This window comes from Artemia sp. Qi Xiang Cuo, chromosome 8, assembly GCF_049724085.1.
Source record: "Artemia sp. Qi Xiang Cuo chromosome 8, ASM4972408v1, whole genome shotgun sequence".
Classification (NCBI taxonomy): Eukaryota; Metazoa; Arthropoda; class Branchiopoda; order Anostraca; family Artemiidae; genus Artemia; species Artemia sp. Qi Xiang Cuo.
The window spans coordinates 37,425,343-37,452,803 of NC_142801.1; the positions used below are offsets into that span (position 1 = coordinate 37,425,343).

A 27,461-nucleotide genomic window follows, 5' to 3' on the forward strand; every position below is an offset into this window, starting at 1 on the left:
TGGCCTAGATTAGAGCTAGGTTAAACCTAGATACTGAGATTCCCGGGGTGGGCTCCCATGAGGTTGCATCCACCCTAATCGGAGTGTTTAGTTCGGGGATGACCCCATATCCAGAGGCACATGGTCAGCAGACAAGGTCTGCATCATTCCGGACGAACTCCATCCACCTTCAAGCCGATTGGAGGATTTAAATTTTTTATTTCTCGTGTCGCGATACCTTACATCCAAATTTCACTTATAATGTCTGGCTTCATGGAGGTCTTCAAGGCCTAATCGGAATACCATGAGATTTTGAGAAAGAAAAAAAAACACACATCAAAAGCAAAAAAACTGGGTCGTCATGAATTGACGCATTAAAAAAAAATTGTAAATTTTCTCTTCGTTAAACTCTCCTTGGCCTAGTCTGCGTGGCTTGTGATTTTCAAGCCATTCATAGACAAGATTCACAGACAAAATTCAAAGCCATTCATAGGCAAAATTGTCAGGCGTCACGAATTGATACAACCAGTTATTTTATAATCTTTTAGTCTTCGTTGGCCCAATGTCCGATGTTGTTAACCATGTTTACATGCCCTGTAAATATTAAGCTAATCAGGAAGAACTTCCATTTGCAAATTTCACGAATCAATACAACCGATTTTTTGTCATTTTCTGAAAATTCTTTTGGCCTTGTTGTGTTGCGAATTGATACAACCGAATTTTTTGCTTTAATTTGGTTTTCTTGGTCCTGCTTGCATACCCTGAAGGTATCAAGTCGATCTGTGAGAAAATGACCAATTTTGAGGCGTCGCAAAAATTGATACAAACAATTCTTTTCCCATAACTTATTATCTTCATTGAGATCCGTTTTTCCCTGTCCTAATCGTCGTTTAAGTTTCAAACCAAACTAGAGACACATCCTTTTTATGCCAAATTTTGGATGTCACGATTCTTTTTTATATTTTGTTTTGAACTGATAAAAACATTCTGAGCTCAGAAGCTTCCTTTTTTTGTGCATTAAAATCTTGCTTAAGAAGTCATGGATATGTATTACAGCCGGCTAGAGAAAGAAGTCTTTTCGCACCACAGTTTATATAATTAGCAGTATGATCTTTCCCTATCTCACCCATTATAAAAACTCGGAACGAGGTGCGATTGCTCCAGAGAATGTATAAACCGGTATAAACATAAGCGGCATTAGATCTTTTCACGGGTACACAAAGAATAATCACCTACGGAACAAGTACTGACAAAACCACTTGGCCGGCTCAACAATAAGTGCAGAAATAAGTGGGAGGAGCTTTTTGTTGGCACCGAGAATGAAGAGCCAGAAATCATCTGCGGTAAACTTACTGGATAATTATATAAACTGTGGTTCGCACAATTTCGTGATGCTCATGCCCCATTCTAATATTTGTCTGCACTTTCAGATCCCCTTGGCCTACATTTCGGTGATACTAGGTAGTCTTCGACTTAGAGGCGCTGACACATTGTTGGTCCCTTCTACCACGGTTTATCTCCCTTATCTCCTATTTAATTAGTATGTCTCTTTCAATATGACTAGCAGATACAGATCCATCAGGGGATTTGTTTTCCATTTTAAAACACATTTTCAAAAAATTTGTTTAGATGTTTAGTCGAATTACGTTAATGCATGAAAGAATTTTTGGTGTAGGAGAAAAGACACCAAAAACTAAAAAGTTTTTAGTGTTGATTTGGTGTAGGAGAAAAGACAGTTGCGCAACACGTCAGTCGCGCGTATACCCCGTTTAGAGAGGGTATGGGGATAACTTCGGTGTCCTTACCAAAATTCAAGGCTTTTAATCTCTAGAGTAAATTAGAATGGTAACTTAACAAGAGTAGGTTTTCAAAGTGTACAAGTTGGATAGCTGTTTTCCATGAACACTGACAAACAAATCCCCTCACCCCAAGTGGCCGGAAGGACCTCTCCACAATTTAAAAAAAAAAAAAAAAAAAAAAACTATAAAATGGAAGAAAAAAATATAAGCTACTATTTCATTTGAATCCCTCCCCCTCTTCTTGAAAAAAATGCTAAAAAAAGAATCAAGAAAGACTTTCAGGCCTCTGCACCTTCCCCTAGTTCTCAAAATTTTAGGATTTCCCTTGTTATTTCTGATAAATTTCCGCATTGTTTGTTAATTTTGCTCTGGCTCTTCGATTCTCTTTAGATTAGTTGCTGGAAAAAAATTCTGGTCAATTTTGCCAATTAACCATATATAGTCCATGCATTTTCGACGTACACCTTAAATTTGTTAGTCAATGCTGTTTGTATTCAAACTCCAATATACATTTTGGGAAGAACTTCAAAGTTTGAAATAGCACTTCCTAGAGAATGATGCATTTGCGGAGTCTACGCGGAAAAAGAAGCAGATTGTGGTTGAAACTTTTCGGAGAAATATTCCTGCGAAATGTGTAAGCATTTAATGTTCGGAATGAAAAGATTTCTAATTTTAAATGGAAGCCAAGCTTGATGCGGAAAACTCATGTCCACCCGTTTGCTTCCCTGTATATATTCCAAATATGTAATGTTTTATATATGGTATAATTTAGATCTTGAATTTGTCTCCTAGTGTGCCTAAGAGGTGGCGTGTTTCCTTAAGAATTTGGTACTGCTTTGACTTGATATAACCTCAAAGGCTTGCAAAGGTTGCTGTCATTCGGTCATGATTGCCTAGCTAATTTGTTCTCAAGTTTGAGTGCTTAGAACTTGTGATAGCGCCATTTGAGGTGAAAAAGAGGGACGTTCAACCGCATGCAGACGAGAGCGTCCTCAACCACACGTGTCATCTTTTATCTCCTAAAATCTGTTAACATTATTAGAAAGTTTCAAGCTCCCCCTTCCCCCACCCTCAAGGAAGGATAGGATATGAACCCCGAAAGGCGAAAAGTAGGAGATTATTTTTTTGCTTTTCACCAAGTAAATCGAGGGACCCCTCCCCCTCCTGTCATGTCAGACGGAGATCAAATTTGGTCCGAATATATGATCCTTTCCTCAATTCCAACAAATTTTGAGATTGTTTATTATATAGTTTAAATCATCACATTGACCATCGATCAAATTTAGTTTCCCAAATCGGTCAAAGTAACATCAACGTCTGACCAAAGGAATGTAATTCCTCGGATGGGGTGATGTAGGTAAAGAAGAATAACATTGTTATTCTAATACTAAAGTAAGAAACATTAGATTTCGACAAAATCCTTTAAAGCTTTCTGTTTTACTATCGGTTATATTCAAGGACCTGATTATCTATATTGCAGGCTCGATATCATCGGACACAGGATCTGAAGTGTCTTTGCGGCCACTTCCAGCTGTTCAACTGACTTCTAACTGCCGGAAACCAAACTCTGAAGAGAAACCAACTCATGGCCAGAAGTTTAAGAGAAGAATTGATTACCATAAGTGTAAGAAATAAAGACCTTAGAATACTAAAGACGACAACAGTGTAATTTTAAACGACATCACTGCGTCTCTCTTGATAATAGACACTACAGACTCACCAATGAGAGATTGTTATTTAATTCGGCCAAACAAATTTTTTCCGCCTTCTTGCAAAAGAACCATCTGAAACATTATATCCGCGGAAAATTCAAGTCTTATCGTGTTTCATAATGTTTTTGGAGTCTAGTAATATAGGCAGGGTATTTGTTATGAAAACCCTTTGTTCCAAAAATCAGACGTTTTCTGATTTGGTTTAAACACAGGACTACTACTACTACTACTATTGCTGTAGGCAAATACAGCGTCGCAAGCTCATCATTCACCCTAAACGTAAAGAACTGTAACTGCAAAATGACTCATGGCAAAATTTCCTAAATTTCACAACTCTTATGCAAAAGTAGTAAATCAATTATTAAGTTAAATTAATTTAAAAAACCTTTTCCGCAAAATAAGTTTTTTAAAGAAAAGTAAAGAACTCCATTAAACATAAAATGAGCAAAAATAAAATCAAATATTCTACCAAGCTCGAAACTACCACAAATCCGCATAGATAAGTAAATGAAACCCAAAACGAACAGAAATTAAGATAAATAACCGGGTCAAACTCAAAACGAACAGAAATTAACATAAGTTGGGCGCAAAACCCCTATGCCTTCCTAAGGCCAGAACAAAATTTGCACTTTACTAAAAAAATACAAATGAATGTGCATTGTCAGTTTAATATACATATACTGATATTTAGTAATCAAAATGTTAATATTATTTGATTTGTTAAAGTTATAAAAGCAAAAACATTTATATTTTTTTAGGTAAAGTGCAAATTTTGTTCTGGCCTTGGGAAGGCAAAGGGGTTTTGCGCCCAACTTATGTTAATTTCTGCTCGTTTTGAGTTTGACTTGGTTATTTATTTTAATTTCTGTTCGTTATGGGTTTCATTTATTTATCGATGCTGATTTGTGGTAGTTTCGAGCTTGGTAGATTATTTGATTTTATTTTTGATCATTTTTTGTTTAATGGAGTTCTTAACTTTTCTTTGAAAAACTTATTTTGTGGAAAAAGTTTTTTTAATTAATTTTTGTTTGTTTTATATTGACATAGTATTTTCAGGGAAGAATAAAATAATAGTTTAAATCTTTTCTTTTTTTAGACTTTATAGTTTGGCCCTGCTATTTGTATGCTGGAGGAAAATTTTCAGCAATTTTTAACAACATACACCATTTTAAAAATCTGGACACAAATAGTACTGTTTAATTCAGTTTCATAACTCCTCTAGTTGACCTGAAATGGAAAACTTGATACCATTGTCAAAAAAATCTGTTTACTTTCTTTAATAGCTTGGATGCACTTACACTATTTTGATTTGGTTAAATTTTTAGAGCAGACGTAGCCTCGAACGTTTGAACATAATGCCCTCAGTCGTTCTCGGGATACTGCTGAGATGCCTTATTGGGAATTAGCATTATCACAGTGCATTTTGATTTAATCTTGAGGCAAAATTCAGTTTTTATACATAATGGGCAAATGGGAGGGTGGGAGTGGAAGGGGATTAGTTGCCCTCCCATCACTTTTGACTATTAAAAAGGGCATCAGCACTTTCTATTTTCAAGCGAATGAGCCCTTTTCAAAGTTCCCACGACAACTCCTTCGGTACGAAGTGCCCTGGTCTAAACAACAACAATTACAAAAAATATTACTTATCACTTTCGACTATTAAAAAGGGCACTAGCCCCTTGAATTTCAAATCAAATAAGCCCTAGTCTGAAGTTTCTACGACGACGTCTTCTATAAAAAACCTTATATGCCCCCAGGGCATAACTTAAAACTCTTGCCCTGAGGGCTGTGGCGGAGTATCCTCCTCAAAAATATATTTTCTATCTGTAAATCAACTACGCTGAACAAAATAGCTATCTCAAAATTTGTATTGTATGTGTTTGGCTGAATAATGGGCGTCGGGGGGGGGGGGGGGCGTGGTACCCTCCCATCAATTTTGACAATTAAAAAGGGCACTAGCCCTTTGAAGTTCCAATCGAAAGAGCTTTTTTTGTAGTTTCTACGACAAAGCCGTCTATAAAAACATTTTATGCCCGCTGGGCAGAACTTAAAACCCTTACCCTGAGGGTTGTGTGGGACGGTCCTCCTCAAAAACATATTTTCTATATGGAAATCAACCAGGCTGAACAAAATGGCTATCTCAAAATTTTGATTGGATGTGTTTGGGTGAATGATGGACGTGGGGGTGGGGCTAGTTGCCCTCCAATCACTTTCAGCTATTAAAAAGGGCACTAGCTCTTTAAATTCCAATCAAATGAGCCCCTTTTGAAGTTTCTATGACAACACCTTCTTTAAAAACCTCATATACCCCAGGATGTAACTTAAAACCCTTGCCCTGAGGGTTGTTGGGGAGTGTGCTCGTCAAAAGCATATTTTCTATCTGGAAATCAACTACGCTGAACAAAATGGCTATCTCAAAATTTTGATTGGATGTATTTGGGGGAATGATGGGCGTGGGGCTGGGGGAATGATGGGCGTGGGGAGGGGTAGTTGCCCTCCAATCACTTTCGACTATTAAAAAGGCACTAGCCCGTTGAATTTCCAATCGAATGAGCTTTTTTCGAAGTTTCTACGACAACGTCTTCTATAAAAACATTATATGCCCCCTGGGCATAACTTAAAACCCATGCCCTGAGGGTTTTGGGGGAGTGTCCTCCTCAAAAACATGTTTTCTATCTGGAAATCAACTACGCTGAACAAAATGGCTATCTCAAAATTTTGATTGGATGTGTTTGGGGGAATGATGGTCGTGGGGGGGGGGGGGGCTAGTTGCCCTCCAATCACTTTCGACTATTAAAAAGAGCACTAGCCACTCCAATTTCCAAACGAGCGAGTCTTTTTTAAAGTTTCTACGACGACTCCTGCGATACGAAGTGCCCGGGTATGGAGAAAAAAAAAAAAAAAAAAAAAAACACATTGTGCCCACATCGTTCTTTACTTAGGCAGCGCCAGCGCGCTGCTTTTGAAAAGGTGGGTGTGAGAGGGGGGTGAGTTACCGTCCAATCCCTTTCAACTAGTAAAAAGGGCACTAGCCCTTAGAATTTCCAATCAAATGAGGGTTTTTTGAAGTTTCTATGACAACGCCTTCTATAAAACCTTATATGCCCCTAGGCCAAAACTTAAAACCCTTGCCCTGAGGGCTGTTGGGGAGTGTCCTCCTCAAAAACATATTTTCTTTCTGGAAAACAATTACGCGGAACAAAATGGCTATCTCAAAATTTTGATTGGATGTGTTTGGGGGAATGATGGGCGTGGGGTGGGGGGGGGGGGCTAGTTGCCCTCCAATCACTTTCGACTGTTAAAAGGGCACTAGCCCTTTGCATATCCATTCGAATGAGCCTTTCTTGAAGTCTCTAAGACAATGCCTTCTATAAAAACCTTATATGCCCCCAGGCATAACTTAAAACCCATGCCCGGAGGGTTGTAGGGGAGTGTCCTCCTCAAAAACATATTTTTTATCTAGAAATCAACTACGCTGAACAAAATGGCTATCTCAAAATTTTGATTGGATGTGTTTGGGGGAATGATGGGTGCGGGGGGGGGGGGGGCTAGTTGCCCACCAATCACATTCGACTATTAAAACGGGCACTAGCCGTTTGAATTTACAAACGAATGAGCCTTTTTTTAAGTTTCTACGACAACGCCTTCTATAGATACCTTATATGCCCCCATGGCATAACTGAAAACCCTTGCCCCAAGGGTTGTGAGGGAGTGTCCTCCTCAAAAAGATATTTTCTGTCTGAAAATCAACTACGCTGAACAAAATGGCTATCTCAAAATTTTGATTGGATGTGTTTAGGGGAATGATGGGCGTGGGGGGCTAGTTGCCCTTCAATAACTTTCGACTATTAAAAAGGGCACTGGCCCTTTTAATTTTCGATCGAATGATCCTTTTTTGAAGTTTCTACGACAACTTCTTCTATAAATACCTTATATGCCCCCAGGGCATAACTTAAAACCCTTGCCCCGATGGTTGTGGGGGATTGTCCTCCTCCAATAGATATTTTCTATCTGGAAATCAACTACGCTGAACAAAATGGCTATCTCAAAATTTTGATTGGATGTTTTTGGGGGAATGATGGGCGTGGGGGGGGGCTAGTTGCCCTCCAATCACTTTTCGACTATTAAACTAACTTTATACCCTTGCCCCGAGGGTTGTGGGGGAGTGTCGTCCTCAAAAAGATATTTTCTATCTGGAAATCAACTACGCTGAACAAAATGGATATCTCAAACTTTTGATTGGATGTATTTGGGGGAATGATGGACGTGGTTAGTTGGACGGGGTTAGTTGCCCTCCAATCACTTTCGACTATTAAAAAGGGCACTAGCCACTCCAATTTGCAATCGAATGAGCCCTTTTCGAACTTTCTACGACAACTCCTTCGATACGAAGTGCCCGGGGGTGGAGAAAAAAAAACAACACATTGTGCCCACATCGTTCTTTAATTAGGAACGTAACCCGGTTCCCGGTTACCCGTATTTTTGGGAGAAAGGACAAAACTCTAAAAATAGTGGGAGAAGGGGTAGACTTTGATAAGAATTCTACTATCAAGTTTAGAATGTTCCAGAATCCTTTGACGCACGACTCGAGTTCCCGTATGTAAAAAAAACGAATTTTTACATTTTCGTGAGATGGTTTGCCATCTCACGAAATTGCCATCTCAGATTTGCTGCTTCAGATTTCTGTTGCCATCTCAGATTGCTGCTTCAGATTTCTGTTGCCATCTCAGATTGCTGCTTCAGATTTATATTGCCATCTCAGATGGCTGCTTCGTGTTTACCTTTTTTTTTATTCTCTCCATGGGTGACTCTAGCAGCCAAATCTTTTTAACTTCGTGAAAGGTCCTTCATATTAATATGGAAGGAGAGTTTATCCCTAAAATCTCTCCTTTTAAAGAATATATTTGAACAAAGCGTTCAATATAGGTTCTGAGGAGGTAATGCCTCCCTTCTTATTACAGAAATATTTTAAATGTGACCTAGAAGAGAACATTTATATATTTGCCTGGACAAAGATGGAAAGGGTAGGCGTATCCTTCTGGATCAAAGTTTCTCCAATGACCCAAATCAAAAATTTGAATGTCACGACTTGAAAGATATTTTTTTTTGCATATCAGTGCCTTCCCTGGCATTTCCCACTTTAGTCTTTTCCTTCAAAGCACTGATTTATAATAGTTGAGCTGTTCTACAAATAGGAGGGCGTGTGAGGTGCTAGTGACTCTTCTCTCTTGGTAGGACATATTGCCGTGCGGCGATGCCTATATCTCTAAGAATTTGGCAGTCGGCACAAAATGAAAGGCTTTTTATAGGCTGTATATTCAGGAATGTTAACGCCTATAAAGTATTACGTAGCTATGCATCAACCATTATGGGAGGGTTGCTGAATTTTCATGGCGGTGGGTCCTTAAAATTTCAAGATAACACATTTATCGTCTTCACATAAATATGGAGGGGAAGGAGGTCAACCCGTCTGGCCTCGTGAGAGGATCCTTGAAAAGACAGGGTCAACCACCTTGCCCCCCCCCCCCCCAAAAAAAACAAAAACAAATTTCCATAGACATAGCTTGTAAACGTATATTTCCGTTGAAGATCAACCAATTAATGACGCCTATTAATTTCAGTTTCGGCTTTTTATAATGGATATACTTGTTAAAAAAAAATAACATAACGTTTATACGAAAAAAAAAATCATGGACTTACTCAAACTTAGTTACATTGAAAGGTCTTTAAACCTGCTCTTATTTTAATCAACTTTAATTTTATTCAACCGCGTTATGAGTATATTTTTATATAAAGAGATTATCTCACTTCATTAGAACCTTTTGTCAAAACCAATTAATATTGGTCGAACTGGATTGGAATATAATTTTGAGCTCTATCTGTGTATAGTGTGCTCCCACTATAAGCAGTTGCTCCATATTTTTGGCAAAGAACTATCTATTATTATTTATTAATACAAACAAGGTTAAGCTTGTGCTTTAGATCTGTTTTCTCCTCTTGTTTTCTCTTTTTTTCATATTTTTACTTTACTTTATTTTATGTTTCAATCTTTTATTCTAACCTATCTTTTTTTTCGCTCATGAAAGGCTAAATATTGTTTTACTAGTTTATTTATTCGTTGTCTACCCTTGTTTACCCCTTATTGTACTCTAGGCGTCAAAATACCGTTGCCAATATTTCAGTTTACATTGACTTGTTATGATGTCGACATGTCTACTCGACTTGAAAAAATTCGAAGCCCTGAAATCCACTATTTTACGTCCAATATAGCACTAAGTTAATTACTTTAAACTTATATTCTATAAGTGTGAAACCATTTTGCTCGATAAATATGTTTTACTTTGGATTGTACGTGGTATATGTTGTTTCTCCCGGCTAAATTATTGGCCATAATTTCATTTAAGATTTGATTAGAACTTTGAAGCGGCAAAATTTTCTATACTAATACATTATGATGTTTAATTGATGATATTTGTGTTTCAGCTAATGACATGTCGCGTAAGATTATAATCTGCCATGTCAATTCTCCGCTTGACTTTTACGTTCAAAAAGTGGTTGAAAGAGAGGAATATAGAAAGATTGAGGACAAATTTAGTTCCTATGCTGAACAGCTTACTCCTGACCAAGGACTCGTAGACACTGTTCAAACTGGTAAGGAGCATACGTCATGGCAAATTCTCAGCTGTCTTTTTGAAAATTGTTGTACTTTAAATTTTAATATTGCTGTTCCTCGTTACGTTTGCCTGGTGATTAATTATAATCCTGAACTAATGTCCTTGAAAAATTTATAGTCGCTGGTACCCCAACAAAATTTGAAGTTGACCCCCTCACCACCCTAATAATTTCAGCAGTTATTCAAACCCTTTGGAAAACGCAACTATCGTTGTTGGAACCATGCAGATAGTGGTCATGTAATGCTAATGTATAGTTTTTCTGCGCTTTTATAAATTGATGTTGCCTGGCATTACATAACGTCTAGGTGTCTAAACTTTTTCTTACTTTTTTTTCGTGGTGATTAACTAGTAAGGAGAAAATAAAAAAAGAGACACGCTCCAAGTTATGCCGGGATAAGATTGTAATAAATGACCTAAAAGCTTAGGATATTATATCGGCAGTGGAATAAAAAGTTATGCTAGCAAGGAGGAAATAAAAAAAGAGACACGTTCCAATTTATGCCGGGATAAGCTAGCAAGGAAGAAATAAAAAAAGAGACACGTTCCATGTTATGCCGGGATAAGCTAGCAAGGAGTAAATAAAAAAAGAGACACGCTCCAAGTTATGCCGGGATAAGATTGTAATAAATGACCTAGCTTTGCTCTCTGTTGGGGGTATATGTTTTTTGTTATGTTGAATTAATCAAATAAACAGTTACACACGTTCCAATCTATGCCGGAATAAGCTAGCAAGGAGGAAATAAAAAAAGAGACACGTTCCATGTTATGCCGGGATAAGCTAGCAAGGAGGAAATAAAAAAAGAGACACGCTCCAAGTTATGCCGGGATAAGACTGTAATAAATGACCTAAAAGCTTAGGATATTATATCGGCAGTGGAATAAAAAGTTATGCCGGGATAAGCTAGCAAGGAGGAAATAAAAAAAGAGACACGTTCCAATTTATGCCGGGATAAGCTAGCAAGGAAGAAATAAAAAAAGAGACACGTTCCATGTTATGCCGGGATAAGCTAGCAAGGAGGAAATAAAAAAAGAGACACGCTCCAAGTTATGCCGGGATAAGATTGTAATAAATGGCCTAAAAGCTTAGGATATTATATCGGCAGTGGAATAAAAAGCTATGCCGGGATAAGCTAGCAAGGAGGAAATACAGAAAGAGACACGTTCCAATTTATGCCGGGATAAGCTAGCAAGGAGGAAATAAAAAAAAGAGACACGTTCCAAGTTATGCCGGGATAAGCTAGCAAGGAGGAAATAAAAAAGCAGACACGTTCCAAGCTATGCCGGGATAAGATTGTAATAAGTGACCTAAAAGCTTAGGATATTATATCGGCAGTGGAATAACTAGCGGACTTATGCACGGTGAGACGGAGAGGGGCTCTAGGTATTCAGCAGCTAAACTCCCGTTTGTAGTAATTTTTGCTCGTTTTAAATTTCTTTTCTGTAAAGTTACATTTTTGTTAAGTTTTTTTAAGTTCAAGTTCTGTAAATATTTCTTGCCTCTATTCTCCAATAACAATTGAATTACAATTACAGTTTCAGTAACTACTCCTTACAAAACGAACTATTAAAAAAACGAGTTCCATCTAAAATATTTTGACAACATCGTCGTGCTGTTTACTATCCATACGAACCAATGAAGCTTTAATCCAACAGGACAACATGAAGTGATCAAAGATAGCAAATTATGATTCTCCCAATTAACATAACCCTTTAAGATAAGGCTTTAAGTTACCCTTGTGCCCGTATAGTGGAAATAACCTTGCCAACCAATTGGGAAGTTTCAGGTTCAATCCCGCATGGTGCAAGGGAACGTCGTTCTGTACTGCTAATCGTTGACTAATTTTTTTAATTAACCTTAAATGTACGTTATTATATATGAAAACCTCAAAAACGTTATTGTAAACGTTATGAAACGTTATTATAATGAAAACCTCAAAGAGTGACTTTTTTTGCCTTTGTTCAAAAGGGTAGTTTCTGATATAAACGAACAAACAAGAATTATGTCTGGTCAAGCTATTTTAATATTTGAGTTTTTCCTCTAAGTTTTCTCTCATTATAAATTTTTCCATCATTACATCGGAAAACAACGCTCTAGCGTGACCTACAGCATGGAGCTAAAGGCTTCAATGTGTGATTTTTTTTTTCAGAGCCACTTCATATGGAAGGTGTGGTCGTAATTTTTTACTCCTGTTCTTATGTCTGTAACTAGTGAACTAACTGCAACTTAGTAGCTAGTCATCAGTGACTAATTAAGACTACACATAACCCCGAATTTACTTGATTAAATTTTACACTAATAATCTCAAGTCAAAATCTTTAGTTATATAAGGGTTGAAATGAAAGTATTTCTTCTTAAGAAAGAAATGAAGCACCTTCCAGATGACTTATACAAAAAAAATACTTTGCTACGTCAAACGGACAGAAGGATAAATAATCTCGACTGTTTGAAGATCAGCCGAAACACGCTGCAACACACTATTCAGAGACCAACACTAAATTAATGCATACTTTTTTTTGTCTATTTTAGAGAAAGAAATTTTTATTTGAAGCCCAAAACGTTACAAAATAACCATCTGATAAGCCTAATAGCCTCAGGGGCAGTTTCTTTAACGTGCTATAATGAATCTTATAAAAGTTAAATCCAAAATGTTACCAATAAAGTGTAAACAAAAAACCTAAACCACTTGCTATTTAGGAGATTCAACCCCTTTCACAAAAAAATAGAAAAAATAAATATCGAATAATAGTATTTTTTTAGCACTCAATAGAAAGCCATTGTACTGTCTGAGAGGCGACGTTCTATCCTGTATTATCGAATATAGTTGGTTGAAGTTACAAACCATCTATTCCTATTGGATATTAAATAAAAAAAAACAAGCTTTTTTTTAACTGAAAGTAAGGGGCAACATTAAAACTCAGATAGAACATAAATTATTCCGTATATGTAGGTTTGCCTCCTCCTCAATACCTTGCTTTAAAAAAGCTTCCTATTCTAATTAAACGGCCCCTGTGTTTCATAAGCCGTTCTTAAAAATTGGGAAAAAACAGTCAAACTTTAGCGTAAGGAGCAAGGTATTGAGGAGGGGGCAACCCTTCATATACGGAATAATTTCTGTTCGTTTTGAGTTTTTATGTTGCTCCTTACTTTCATTTAAAAAAAACTTGTTTTTTCTATTTAATTTCTGTTCGTTTTTCAAATATGCAGGTAAATATGGCTCAGCCTCTATGAAATAAACCGCTTCCCCCCTCACGGGAAACTCCTCCATGAAAATGACATTCAACGTAAAGTACACCCCCACCCACGTCAAATTACCTTCAGATAGTTCAACCCTCGCTGAAAATCCCCCCTCCCCGTAAAAATCCTTGCGGACGATTCGGCCTTAAAAATTCTCCTCAGTATTCTTTCATTTGAATTAGGCTTTAATCTCTAATCGGTTTCTCGATCACTCCGGAAATAGCCCCATCCGTGGAAATTTTTTCCTGGAAATCAAAACAGGCAGGTAGTACCCCTCTGATAGTTCCCCCGGAACATGTTCACGTACAAAGTTCAGTAGACAAAAATTATGTAAGAAAATTAGAAAGAATCTAGCAGAGGGATCCTACAAAATCCAACCTCCCTAGTGTAAAAATTTTTGTTGAGTTTTCACCCCCCCCCCCGGAAATTTCTCTTCCCAAGGAAGATTGTCCCAATTTAAATCCACCCCAAGCACAGATCCCCCCCCCCCTCGAAAAATGTCTATACACGTCCCAATAACAAATACTATACGTAAACAATAGGCACATTTCATATCTTACAGGCCTCTCCCCACGGACTGTAGGGTGGGGAAGGGGGGAGGGGGTCATTTTACCTTTAAATACATAGTTATTTGATCTTTCACAATTTAGGGGGTGTTTCCCCCCTATTTCAAAAATGAGCCAAATTTTCTGAGACTCGTAACTTTTGATAAGTAACACTAAACTTGATGAATCTTATATATTTGGAATCAGCATAATAAGCTGGTTCTTTCGGTGTATCTAATGATACCAAAATTCCGTGTTTTAGATTTTGGTTTCAATTGAGCCAAGTTGTTCCTTCCTTAAAGTTTGTTACCACGAACTGTTTGATTTGTCTTGATAGATTTGCGGTGGAAGAGAAAGCTATTATTAAGGGAAGAATAGACTGGTTGAAGTCTCCTGGCCCCTCTCCCCCCTCGCTATTTGTGATTGATCCAGAACAAAAAGAAATTAGTTGTAACCCCTCTAATTGCTTTTCTGTAAAGTCCATAAAGTGTTTACTAGAAGATAATAAATCTGTAAATTGCAACACAAATAAACAACCACCCTCAATAATTACCTTTGGCACCAAACTTTCAAATACCGTTTCGATACTTCCACTAACATCGTCTAAATGAAAAACAGACTGGCCGATTAACACAGAGTTCTGATCAAGACGTCAGTACCCAACAGGTGTGGAGTTGGGATGTTGATTTTACCGACTTGCTGGTCATTTTTACCGTCTGCTTTTATTTTGTATCACCGCAATCTGCATATCAACAACTAATTAGCCACCTGTAAAGCTTTTTTAAGAATGTTGGATAGCTTGGCCTTGGATTTTAACAATAAAAAGTTTGTATTTAAATTCTTCTGCTGTTTTTTGACTAACCACTGTTTTACGAATCCCACTTTTTGCTTAATTAATTGCACCAAATCTTTCCCATGAAACCTGTCTTCTATTGCTCGCATAATCAAAGCTTTATGCTATGTTTCTTAGATTCCTTGAATATATCGGCAGTTTCTTTTCTTTTTTTTATTGTCTTTTTTACATAGTTCATTTTCATTGTTGAAACTAATTGAATAACTGGGGATCAGAGAAGACAGCGAGTTTCAAAAATCGATAGAAGGTTTCTTCATTGCCATCAGCCATACCACTTAGAAGTATCTGCTGTTTACTACCTTTTTACTTCGCCCATATCAATCCAAAGTTTGCTATAAATAGCTGTGTCAGTGACAGATGGCAGATGAGTGGTACTTCTAGAAATTTTCGTTCATTTTGCTATAGTTCTACGTCCCTCGGGTCATAGTCTTACTCAATGACGCAGTTCAGTTTTTACATACGAATCGTTTGCTTTTTTTCATTTTATCCTAGATGTGGAAAATAATAGGCTATGCTTGCACAGCAACAGAGTTGTCCTTGTTTCTAGTGGAGATGAAAGCTCTAGTCTCCTTCCTAGACGCGTGTTTAATTTATGTCTATAAATTTGACATTGCCGCACTTAAATTCTGTTTTATAATGCTGTTTTTGAAAAGCATCATTTCAGTACCATAAAGAGTGAAAGCCCCCATAAAGATGATTTTATTTTGAGGGAAGATTTTTTGGGCGGGTGAAATTTGTTAAAACACAAAAATTAGAAATTTAGATACAGCATAAGAAATCGTAGGATCAACTTCTAGATTACTTTGCTAGTCCAAGTGCAACTGCTTAGAGCCTGATCAGTTGTCAAAATCGCAACTACCAATTGAGAATGAGGTTTGTCGAGATTTCAATGATAGTCATGTCAGTATTTTCATCTTCACACATTCATCTCTCTATCTTGTTAATTGTATTCTTCACGTTTATTGAATTTAAGTTATGAATTTTTGTGGTAGATTCTGTGTCTTCTTCTGAAGTACTCATAATTATTATATATTTTAGTCTATATGGATTCAGCTTTTGTAAAATTTTCTTTTACAAAAGTCTCTCTTTTACAAATAACAGTGTGGCTAAAGCAACAGTTTATTCCATTAGTAGAGGTATCTTTCAATTCACTGTATTGCCTTGTTCTTCACAACAGTAATGTTCACAACATCAAATTGTTTGTTCACAACATCAAATTGTTTGTTCACAACAGTGGGCTTGTAATATCTATTGCAAAGGAAATATCTATTGACTGAAGGACATTGAATCTTTTTCCCAGATACGATCACTCCTCTTTTTTTTTCTTTTTTTTTCCAGATCCAAGCAATCATTTTTGAATAAAGAAACTTGACTAAATCAATAATACTCTGTTCCCCAAGAATTGTCTGCAATATTTCGGTAGGCTGTTGATTAGCAAGGTTCATTTTTCTTTATCTTTGTCTGAACGATTGTTTCCAGACTTGTTCAGTGTCTATTCTTTTTTTGTATCCTAGGCCAGCGTTACCTTGTTCGATCTGTGCAATATGAATCTTGGTACAGAGGCGAAATTTTGGATGAAATTGAATGCTCATCGACCATAAGTGAAGAAAAAGTAACTAAACACAGAGTATTCTATATTGATTTTGGAAACACTGAAGAGGTGACCAAGGATAGGTAAGTTTTTTTTTCTGGTGTATTTATTGCGTTGCAGAACCAACACTGGTTGTGTCCTCTTTTTTTCCAGTGTTGCGGATACGATCATGGTTTATTGCAAGAAAGTAACGACAGTCGAACTTAAACGACATTTGTACAGGAAGTCTGGACCTCTGATCACATTGATGAATAAGATGTCACATTTTACAAAGTTGCGTATAATCCTAGGTTGGGTCCAAAAAGGATGATTTTAGCTTGTCCTTGGATCAAAGCCGAAGCTTATAGTCTGTGTCAGAAATGTTTATATGAAGTAGTTCTTCAAATCCTTTATTCCTTCGATCTATTTTTCTGCTTTCCATGGGGTAATTCTGTTCTAGCGGAGAAATGAACAGGTACCAACATCAGGCTGGAATTACACTAAAATCCAAATAGAACACAATTTAAAATTTAGAAGTGTTTAAGATATGTGTCCATACATCTTCTAACATTAACCTGGTGGCGAGCTGGTAGGTGGGCTGTTAGATGGGCCATAGACCTTCTTTAAACCTCCAATCATGCTCACTAAAATTCTTGCATTATTCCATTCCAAAAGGCTGGCCCACTCCTTCCTCTGTACTGAAAAGTTGAAGGTGGAGGGAGGAGGAGGCAAGGGGGTTAGAAAGCCCACAGACCCATTTTCAGTCCAGCCGAAGGAATGTTAGATCGATTACCAGCCCATATTTTTCATAAAGGCTCGAAAATCCTTACGTGATTTTTGTTCAAACGGCGTTCAGAGGTTCTGGTTCAGAGGTGTAACTTCTGAATCAGGTTAGAGGTGTAACCTCTAACCTTTCTGCTGAACAAATGATGATGGAAGGGACGTTGGGTATCGAATTGACTAGAGGTTCACTTAAATATCAAATAATATAGATTGAAAATGAATGCATGGTTACGCTTTGAAGAAGCTCTAACACGCCAAAATTTCGGCTAGAAAGTTGATTGGCAGATGATAAGGTTACCGTGGGGCTAATGGCCCGATTAGTGTCTTCAGTTATACACACTAAGAATAATTACAGGCTCTAAATGCTACTTCATTTAATTTCAGAGATTTTGGTGGTGGGGGGACTACCAAGACCAACTTTTCCGATATTTTCAAAAAGATGTTCACTATGAAAAAAAGTTTGTACTGAAAACTGAGATGAAACACTTAATTAATTCATCGAGGTTACTAATTGGCTTAAAAAGAAAGAAGAATGGAGCATAGGATCCTTTGTAAGGAATCTATTCTGATCCATTTTGGCACAAAAATACAAGATTGATTGTAAAGAAGCAAACTGTTCTTATTCATATGATGAAAAATCCAAAGAGACTCTGGGATCCAAAGGATAAACTAAAGTTAATCTTCTCCGTGTTCATCCACCCACTATTAGAATGTACATGTTGTGTTTGGCATTATGAAAGAAAAAAGTGATAAATCCAACAGGCTCGGCATAGGTAACGACAAATCATCCACGAAGGTTCTCCGTTGCCTTACTATTTTTATCTAAAAGTATTTGAAACCTAACCCCCTTTTTGTCCGTCATGTGAAACTACACCTGAAATTTGGCCCAATCCTGCTCCTCCATCCCTTTTACAGGAACTTACTCCTGCATCCATTTGTCCCTCTTAGATCCCGACTCTCCAGAAAAGCCGCTGGGAAAGTTGCAAAACTGATAAATGTTTACTCCAGGCCACGGTGTTATTCTTGGAGCTTTGTGCCGAGTTTTGTTCGTGCCTTTAACAATTCGTAACTTGTGCGTTTTGAAAAATGTGCTCGTAAATTGTGTGCTCTTTTACAAAAATTTTTGTGGTGACCGTATTTTGATTATTATAGTATTTTATTTTACAACTAATTGATTTAATAAAAGACACCAGGTTTGAGTCATAACTATGAGTGTACCTTGTTTGCAATAAATGATTTGTTTATGATTTGATACAGTTTAGGAGACATAGTGATACAATTCCTCCGTCTCACTCCCTAATGGAAGTTAGAAACACTTCCAGACCCATGGGATAATGGTTCCTTTTTGGACCTAAACAGTCTTCTATGTATTATTCTAAGGGGATCTTTTGCCGAAATGATTGGGATAACGGCAGATATCTTAAACGCTTCTAGATTTTAAATTGAGCTCTATTTGGATTTTAGTCTTAAGTTCAACCTGAAGTTGAACCTGAACAACCTGAAGCTTGTTAATACTTGGGATAAAACGCCAGTCAAATTTGTTGCTGCCTTAGGCTCGTCTGATCTACCAAACATGGGAGTTAAGGTTATTGACTGGAAATCGTCAAAGCTACACCAACTTGTATCTCATGTGACCACTTTGAATTGAAAATTCCAAGTCTAAGTTTACGTACCTTTTGGCTAGAGTTGTTTGACCATGCTGTCCTTGATTTTATTTCTGTCAGGAGTAAGAGATTTTTCTAGCAATTGCTTACAAAAAAAGAAAAAATCTAACCTGTGTTTTTGATACCAGTCAATTACTCAATTGATAGCTGTTTACACCTTTATGCCTACCCAAACAACGCGCTCTAGATATGCAGCCATTGTTAACTCTAAAGATAATAATTGTTTTGCTTTGACATCAAATTGTCCAAGCTAGGGGAAATGACCACGTTTCCTTAAGCTTAAAGCGCATGGTGCGTAGTGTCTCGAGGCTTATTCGCCCAACGGTATGCAATTTTTGTGTGGTTGAACATACAGAGTATTGAAAATGAAAATGTATGACAAGACGAACTGTTATGCTACAATATAATGCTTCTGCAAGAGCAGCTTAGAAGGGTCAATATTTCTAGTTTTAAGATTTTCTTTCCCGCAATTTGTTTCCCTGAGACGCAAGTAGAACAACAATCTCTCTATATGAAGGTCTAATGGTTTGGTTCTGCGGTATGCTCACTCAGTCAATGTTAAATTCCGACGATTACCTTTGATTGCTCTATTTTGTTTGATCTTTCGATTGGTCACTTCCCTTCGTTTGGGCAATCCTGGTAAATAGAGTGCTTAGGAATTAAGCGTAAATTTTGAGATATTCTTTCCATTAAAGAAATGTGTAATTTTAAGGGTATTTGTAGGTTATACCAGAGGGTGAGAGCTGGGCCGACTAGGACTACAGAATTTGTTGCAAGTTACTAGAAAAGTCGTTTTATGACGATGTATTAGAATTTTTGTAATACGACCTAAAAGCACCGAGAGAAAAATTAGTAACATCTTCGTTCCCTAAGGTGTGCCACACAAAATTTTGAGAAAGGACGAAATCCGATCATTATGCAACATAACACATTGTGGCCTACCCGTTAAGAAGCTAGCTATCATCTAGATTAAGAATTGTTAAGTGCCCATACATCTAGGATCTTGCAAAGCGATTTTATTGTCAAGACTGCCAAAAGCCTTGACTGTGTCACTAGGTATTATTTTGGCATAAGCATAAGTGTTATATTTGGCATTTGGCACAAGTGTTAAATTCCGACGATTACCTCTGATTGCTCGGTTATGTTTGATCTTTTGATTGGTCACTTCCCTCCGTTTGGGCAATCCTGGTAAATAGAGTGCTTAGGAATCTAAGCATAAATTTTGAGACATTCTCCCCATTAAAGAAATGTGTAATTTTAAGGGTCTTTGTAGGTTATACCATATTTTTAATTCATTAGTAAATTTATCCCTCTCCGTTAACATCCATTTGTCCTGGGAAAAGCAATACAGCACCTTATGCGTGGGTCATTTTAGATATTGTAGGTTTTTGCTTCGTTTACTTTGTTGGCGCTGTGTTAGTAAACTAATGGAAAGTCGTGACTTCATTTTTTAGAAAAGCCTAAATAAATGTTCTCAATGAAGCCCTGTGCAAGAAAATTTTAAATGGGGTTTTGGAGATATAGCCCTCTTTATCATTTTCTCTTTCCGGAAGTTGATTAGTTGATTATTTTTTTGTGTTTTAGATTTTGTTGTTGTATGATTTACTACTAGTACTACTAAGAACTCACCGCAGCACCAAGCCGCCTGAGGCCAACACAGCTACGCACGATCCTCCATCCCAATCTATTTAAAGCCTCCCTTTTTACACCCGCCCAAGAAGTTCCCATTTTCTTTAAATCTTTCTTTATGACGTCCTCCCACCGCAGACGAGGACGACCTACTTTCCGTTTAGCCCTAGACGGTTGGCCGAAAAGAACAGACTTCGGCAATCTGTCATCCTTCTTCCGCACAACGTGCCCTAGCCACCTCAACCTTTCTTTCATTATAGCCCTAGAGAGCGGTATTGAGCCACATTTTTCGTATAGCCTATTGTTTGAAATACGGTCAGTCAGCCGGGTATCCAGAACAATCCTTAAGCAATTTCTCTGGAAAACATCTAGCAAATTTTCATCTGCTTTTCTGAGCGCCCATGCTTCAGAGCCATATTTGACCACTGTCATCACTGTAGCTTCTAATATTCTAATCTTGGTTTTTAGACTTATCTTCCTATTCTTTCAAACTTTTTTTAACTGTGATAAAACGCTCTGAGCCTTGGCTATTCTACTTTTAAAATCTTCACTGCTCCCACCATCTTTACTAATGATACTACCAAGATAAGTGAAGCTGCCCATCTGATTAATCTTTTCATTATCCAACGTCACCTTTTATCTTCACTTATTCCTAGCCTTAGTGACTTAGTCTTTTTAAAACTAATTTTCAAACCTACTCTAGCACCCTGAACTCGCAAAACCTCTAAAACTTCATTCATTTTGCTCACACTTTCATCTGGATGCTTAAATCATCAGCATAATCCAAGTCCAGGAGACTTTTTCCTCCCCATTTGATTCCGTGGTCTCCCATTGCCTTTTCTGTGCTCCTTAAGACAAAGTCCATCAAAATAATCCATATAAAGGGGGATAGAACACAACCCTGCTTAACTCCCGATTTAATACAAAACCAGCTGCTAACCTCATTTCCTACCTTAACCCTAGCAGTGTTATTCTCGTACATAGCACTAATCACTTTAATGTATTAATTAAAAAAACTGTTTCCACAAAATAAGTTTTTCAAAGAAAAGTTAATAACTCCATTAAACCAAAAATGAATAAAACTAAAATCAAATAATCTACCAAGCATGAAACTACCACAAATCAGCATCGATAAATAAATGACACCCAAAACGAACAGAAAATACAATAATTAACCGAGTCAAACTCAAAACAAGCCGAAATTAACACAAGTTGGGCGCAAAACCCCTGTGCCTTCCCAAGGCCAGAACAACATTTATACTTTACTGAAAAAATATAAATGTTTTTACTTTTATAACTTTAATAAATCAAATAATATTAACATTTGGATTACTAAATATCAGTATATGTATATTAAACTGACAATGCACATTCATTTGTATTTTTTCAGTAAAGTGCAAATTTTGTTCTGGCCTTGGGAAGGCATAGGGGCTTTGCGCCCAATTTACGTTAATTTCTGCTCGTTTTGAGTTTGATTCGGTTAATTATTGTAATTTCTGTTCGTTTTGGGTTTCATTTATTTATCAATGCTGATTTTTCGTAGTTTCACGCTTGGTAGATTACTTGATTTTAGTTTTGCTCATTTTTTGTTTAATGGAGTTCTTTACTTTTCTTTGAAAAACTTATTTTGCGGAAAATTTTTTTTTAATTAATTTCTGTTCGTCTTATATTGACATAGTCTTTTCAGGGAAAAAGAAAATAATACTTTAAATCTTTTCGTTTTTTAAGACTTTATAGTTTGGCCTGCTATTTGTATGCCGGAGAAAAATTTTCAGCAATTTTTAATAGCATACACCCTTTTAAAAATCTGGACACAAATAGTACTGTTTAATTTAGTTTCATAACTCCTCTAGTTGACCTATAATGGAAAACTTGATACCTTTCGCAAAAAAATCTGTTTACTTTCTTTGATAGCTTGGATACACTTACACTATTTGGATTTGGTTAAATTTTAAGAGCAGAAGTAGCCCCGAACGTTTGAACATAATACCCTCAGTTGTTCTTGGGATACTCCTGAGATGCCTTATTGGGAATTAGCATTATCACAGTGCATTTTGATTTAATCTTAAGTATACATTTAGTTTTTAAACATATAAAAATAGGATTTGAGGAAGACTAAAATCTATTCTATAAATCATATACAACAACTTTCTATATAAACCTTATATGCCCCCAGAGCAACTTACAACCCTTGCACTGAGGGCTCTGAGGGGGTTATCATCCTAAAAGACCTAATTTACAGAACTTCCAACTATGTTGAACAAAATGGATATCTCAAAATTTTGATTGTGTGTGTTTGTGTGTTTGTTAAAATGGTGGGCGTGAGAGGGGCGTTATTCGCTATCCAGTCACTTTCAACTATTAAAAAAGGCACAAGCCCTTTCTATGTCCAATTGAATGATCGCATTTGAAGTTTCTACGAAAACTCTTTCAATAAAAACGTTATATGCCCCCCGGGTCAAACTTACAACCCCTGCCCTGAGGGCTGTGGGGGGAGGGGTTGTCATCCTTAAAGACCTAATTTCCAAAACTGTTAACTACGTTGAATAAAATGGCTATCCAAAAATTTTGATTGAATGTGTTTTGGGAAAAGGTGGGCGAGAGAGGGGGGTTAGTTGCCCTCAAATCACTTTTGACCATTAAAAATGGTACTAGTCCTTTGAATTTCAAATCGGATGAGCCCTTTTTCAAGTTTCTACGACAAAGATTTCAATAAAAACCTTATATGCCCCCAGGGCATAACTTATAATCCTTGCCCTGAGGGTTGTGGGTGAGTGTCCTCCTTAAAAAAATGTTTTCTATCTGGAAATCAACTACCCTGAACAAAATGGCTATCTCAAAATTTTGATTGGATGTGTTTGGGGGAATGAAGGGCGTGAGGGGGGGGGCGAGTTGCACTCAAATCACTTTCGACTATTAAAAAGGTGAATTTCCAATCGAATGAGCCTGTTTTGAAGTTTCTACGACAACGCCTTCTATAAAAACCTTATATGCCCCCAGGGCATAACTTAAATCCCTTGCCCTGAGGGTTGTGGGGAAGTGTCCTCCTCAAAAACAAACTTTCTATCTGGAAATCAACTACGCTGAATAAAATGGCTATCTCAAATTTTGATTGGATGTGTTTGGGGGAATGATGGGCGTGGGGGAGGAGGCTAGTTGTCCTCCAATCACTTTCGACTATTAAAAAGGGTACTAGCGCTTTGAATTGTAAATCGAATGAGCCTGTTTTGAAGTTTTTACGACAATGTCTTCTATAAAACCTCATATGCCCCCAGGGTATAACTTAAATCCCTTGCCCTGAGGGTTGTGGGGAGTGTCCTCCTCAAAAATATATTTTCTATCTGGAAATCAACTACGCTGAACGAAATGGCTATCTAAAAATTTTGATTGGATGTGTTTGGGGGAATGATGGGCGTGGGGGGGGGGGGCTAGTTGCCCTCCAATCACTGTTCGTTTTGGGTTTCCTCAAAAACATATTTTCTATCTGGAAATTAACTACGCTGAACGAAATGGCTATCTAAAAATTTTGATTAGATGTGTGGTGGGGATTTATGGGCGGGGGGGGGGCTAGTTGCTCTCCAATCATTTTCGACTATTAAAAAGGGTACTAGCCCTTTGAATTTCCAATCGAATGAGCATGTTTTGAAGTTTCTACGACAACGCCTTCTGTAAAAACCTGTTATGCCCATAGGGTATAAATTAAATCTCTTGCCCCGGGGAATGTGGGGAATTGTCCTCCTCGACAACATATTTTCTATCTGGAAATCAACTACGCTGAACACAATGACTATCTTAAAATTTTGATTGGCCGTGTTTGGGGGAATGATTGGCGTGGGGGGGGGGGGGGCTCGTTGCCCTTCAATCACTTTTGACTATTAAAAAGGGTACTAGCGCTTTGAATTTTAAATTGAATGAGCCTGTTTTGAAGTTTCTACGCCAACGCCTTCTATAAAACCTTATATGCCCCCAGGGCATAACTTAAAACCCTTGCCCTGAGGGTCGTGTGGGAGTTTCTTCCTTAAAAACATATTTTCTATCTGGAAATCAACTACGCTGAACGAAATGGCTATCTAAAAATGTTGATTGGTTGTGTTTGGGGGAATGATGGGCGTGAAGGGGTGGGGCTAGTTGCCCTCCAATCACTTTCGACTATTAAAAAGAGTACTAGCCCTTTGAATTTCCAATCGAATTAGCCTTTTTTGCAGTTTCTACGACAACGCCTTCTATAAGAAACCTTATATGCCCCCAGGGTATAACTTAAAACCCTTGCCCTGAGGGTTTTGGGGGAGTGTCCTCCTCGAAAACATATTTTCTATCTGGAAATCAAGTACGCTGAACAAAATGGCTATCTCAAAATTTTGATTGGATGTGTTTGGGGGAATGAGGGGCGGGGGGGGGGGCTAGGTGCCCTCCAATCACTTTCGACTATTAGAAAAGGGTACTAGCCCTTTGAATTTCCAATCGAATGAGATTTTCTTGAAGTTTCTAGGACAAAGCCTTCTATTAAAACCTTATATACCCCCAGGGTATAACTTAAAACCCTTGCCCTGAGGGTTGTAGGGAAGTGTCCTCCTCAAAAACATATTTTCTATCTGGAAATCAACTACGTTGGACAAAATGGCTATCTCAAAATTTTGATTGGATGTGTTTGGGGGAATGATGGGTGCGGGGGGGGGGCTAGGGGCCCTCCAATGACTTTCGACTAGTAACACGGGCACGAGCCCTTTTAGCTTTCCATTGATCGAAAGATTCTTTAAGTTTCTACGACAACAGCTTCTATAAAAACCATATATGCCCCCAGGTCATAACTTAAAACTCTTGCTCCGAGGGTTGTGGGGGAGTGTCCTCCTCAAAAAGATATTTTCTATGTGGAAATCAACTACGCTGAACAAAATGGCTATATCAAAATTTTGATTGGATGTATTTGGGGGAATGATGGGCGTTGGGGGGGGACTAGTTGCCCTCCGATCACTTTTGACTATTAAAAAGTGCACTAGCCCTTTGAATTTCCAATTGAATGAACCTTTTTTGAAGTTTCTACGACAACACCTTCCATGAAAACCTTTTATACCTTCAGGGCATGACTTAAAACCCTTGCCCTAGGGGAGGTGGGTGAGTATCTTCCTCATAAAGATATTTTATATCTGGAAATCAACTACGCTGAACAAAATGGCTATCTCAAAATTTTGGGTGGACGTATTTGGGGGAATGAAGGGCGTGGGGGGGGGCTAGGTGCCCTCCAATCACTTTCGACTATTAAAAAGAGCACTAGCCACTCCAATTTCCGATCGAATGAGCCCTTTTCGAAGTTTCTACAACGACTCCTTTGATACGAAGTGCCCGGGGATGGAAAAAAAAAACAACACAATGCGCCCACATCGTTCTTTACTTAGGCAGCGCTAGTGCGCTGCCTATGATTGGTCTGGTATACCATACAGGGATAAAACCTTTACTAAAGCTCTTCTATCGACATAATCCAACGCTTGCTTATAATCTATAAAACGGAGGACCAAAGGTATTGATAGGTTATAGGCAACTCAGGTGTTGATAGACAACTCAGGCACTTCTCAATTATTAGCCTAAGAGTGAAAATTGGGTCGGCACATCCTCTACCTTTTCTAAAACCGCACTGTTCTTCTCTTAAAACTTTGTCTACGGCATCTCTCCGTCTAAAAATTATCATATTACTCACTAATTTACTACCTACAGAGACCAGACTAATGCCTCGATAATTACCACACTCACTTTTATCACCTTTCTTATAAAGTGGCTTAATTAAGGTTTTCCTAAAATCGTTAGGTACTTCCCCTTTTTCAAAAATCCTATTCATAATCTTTAGTAACTTATTTCTAGCATAAGAGCCATCATACTTAGTAACCGTATTTACCACCTTACCAGCATCTGGAGCCTTATTATTTATTAATCCTTTTAACTGTACCAGCACCTCTTTGACGCGAAAAATATCCTCCTTTGCTTAAAAGGTACCACAGGCTGTTTCATATTATTCTGTAGATTTTACTGTAACTCTTTATCGGCCTGGCACATTCTCAAAATGTTTTACCCACCCCACATTAATTCTTTCCTTATCGCTAATTATGGCCCCGTTCCTGTCTTTAACTGGGACAAGTCTGGATTGACTACTCCCTCTCAAGTTATTAACATACCAGTACAGTATTTTACTATTATGCCGTCTAGCTGCATCTTCCGGATCCTCCGCAGTTCTATCCATGGCCTCCTCTTCACACCTCCTTAGTTCATATTTTAATGCTTTCTCCACTTGCCTTACGTTTCTTTTATTTTCATATAATCTATCACTCAGATAATTTTTGTGCAAGTCCTTTTTTATTTCTATTAAACATTAAGCATTTTCACTGATATTCTTAGCTGCAGTTCTAGCTTTCTTCCCTAAGACACCTTCAGCAACTTCACAAATTGTTTTTCTAAAATTATTCCAACCATCTTCCACATTGTCAAATTTCATATTCAACTGTTCCTGGAAAGTTTCCCTCAAATTCTCATCCTGGAGTCTTCCAACATCATAACTTCCCGGAAGGTAGTTACCCTTCCGATACTTCAGCTTTAAATTAACCCTTGACACTACTAGTTGGTGATCTTTACTGTTAACATCAATAACAGCACCCCTATATACCCTAGTATCTTGTATTGATCCTGTCAGTCTTCGGTTTACTATAACATAATCAATAAGGTTTGCTGTCTAACCATCACGTGAATACCATGTTAATTTACGAGCAATTTTACGGCCAAATACTGTGTTGGTTGTAATTAGATTGCTATATATAGAAAACTGCAGAAGCCTTTTGCCATTACTGTTTTCTTTTCTTACATCAAACCTACATAGAATAGGATATCATCTATCCCTGTTCCTATCAACCATGACGTTATAATCTCCTAATAGAAATACCATACAATTACCAGGGATCATCTCTATTTGCTCCTGTAACTGTAAGTAAAATTCATCTGAATCACTAGTATCTCCGTCAATCGGTTCTACAGGGGC

The 27,461-nt window shown here is 37.6% G+C and overlaps 1 protein-coding gene across 2 annotated transcripts in view; it reads left to right on the forward strand.

Annotated features, from left to right (window-relative positions):
- Nucleotides 1-27,461, forward strand: part of qin (tudor domain-containing protein qin) — a 207,348-nt gene that overhangs the window by 90,341 nt on the left and 89,546 nt on the right. For both annotated transcript variants that reach the window (XM_089093401.1, XM_089093402.1), the window contains exons 10-12: nt 3,259-3,402; nt 9,974-10,141; nt 16,312-16,471. In XM_089093401.1, coding sequence (XP_088949527.1) covers nt 3,259-3,402; nt 9,974-10,141; nt 16,312-16,471 — 472 coding nt within the window. The remainder of the gene's footprint in view (nt 1-3,258; nt 3,403-9,973; nt 10,142-16,311; nt 16,472-27,461) is intronic.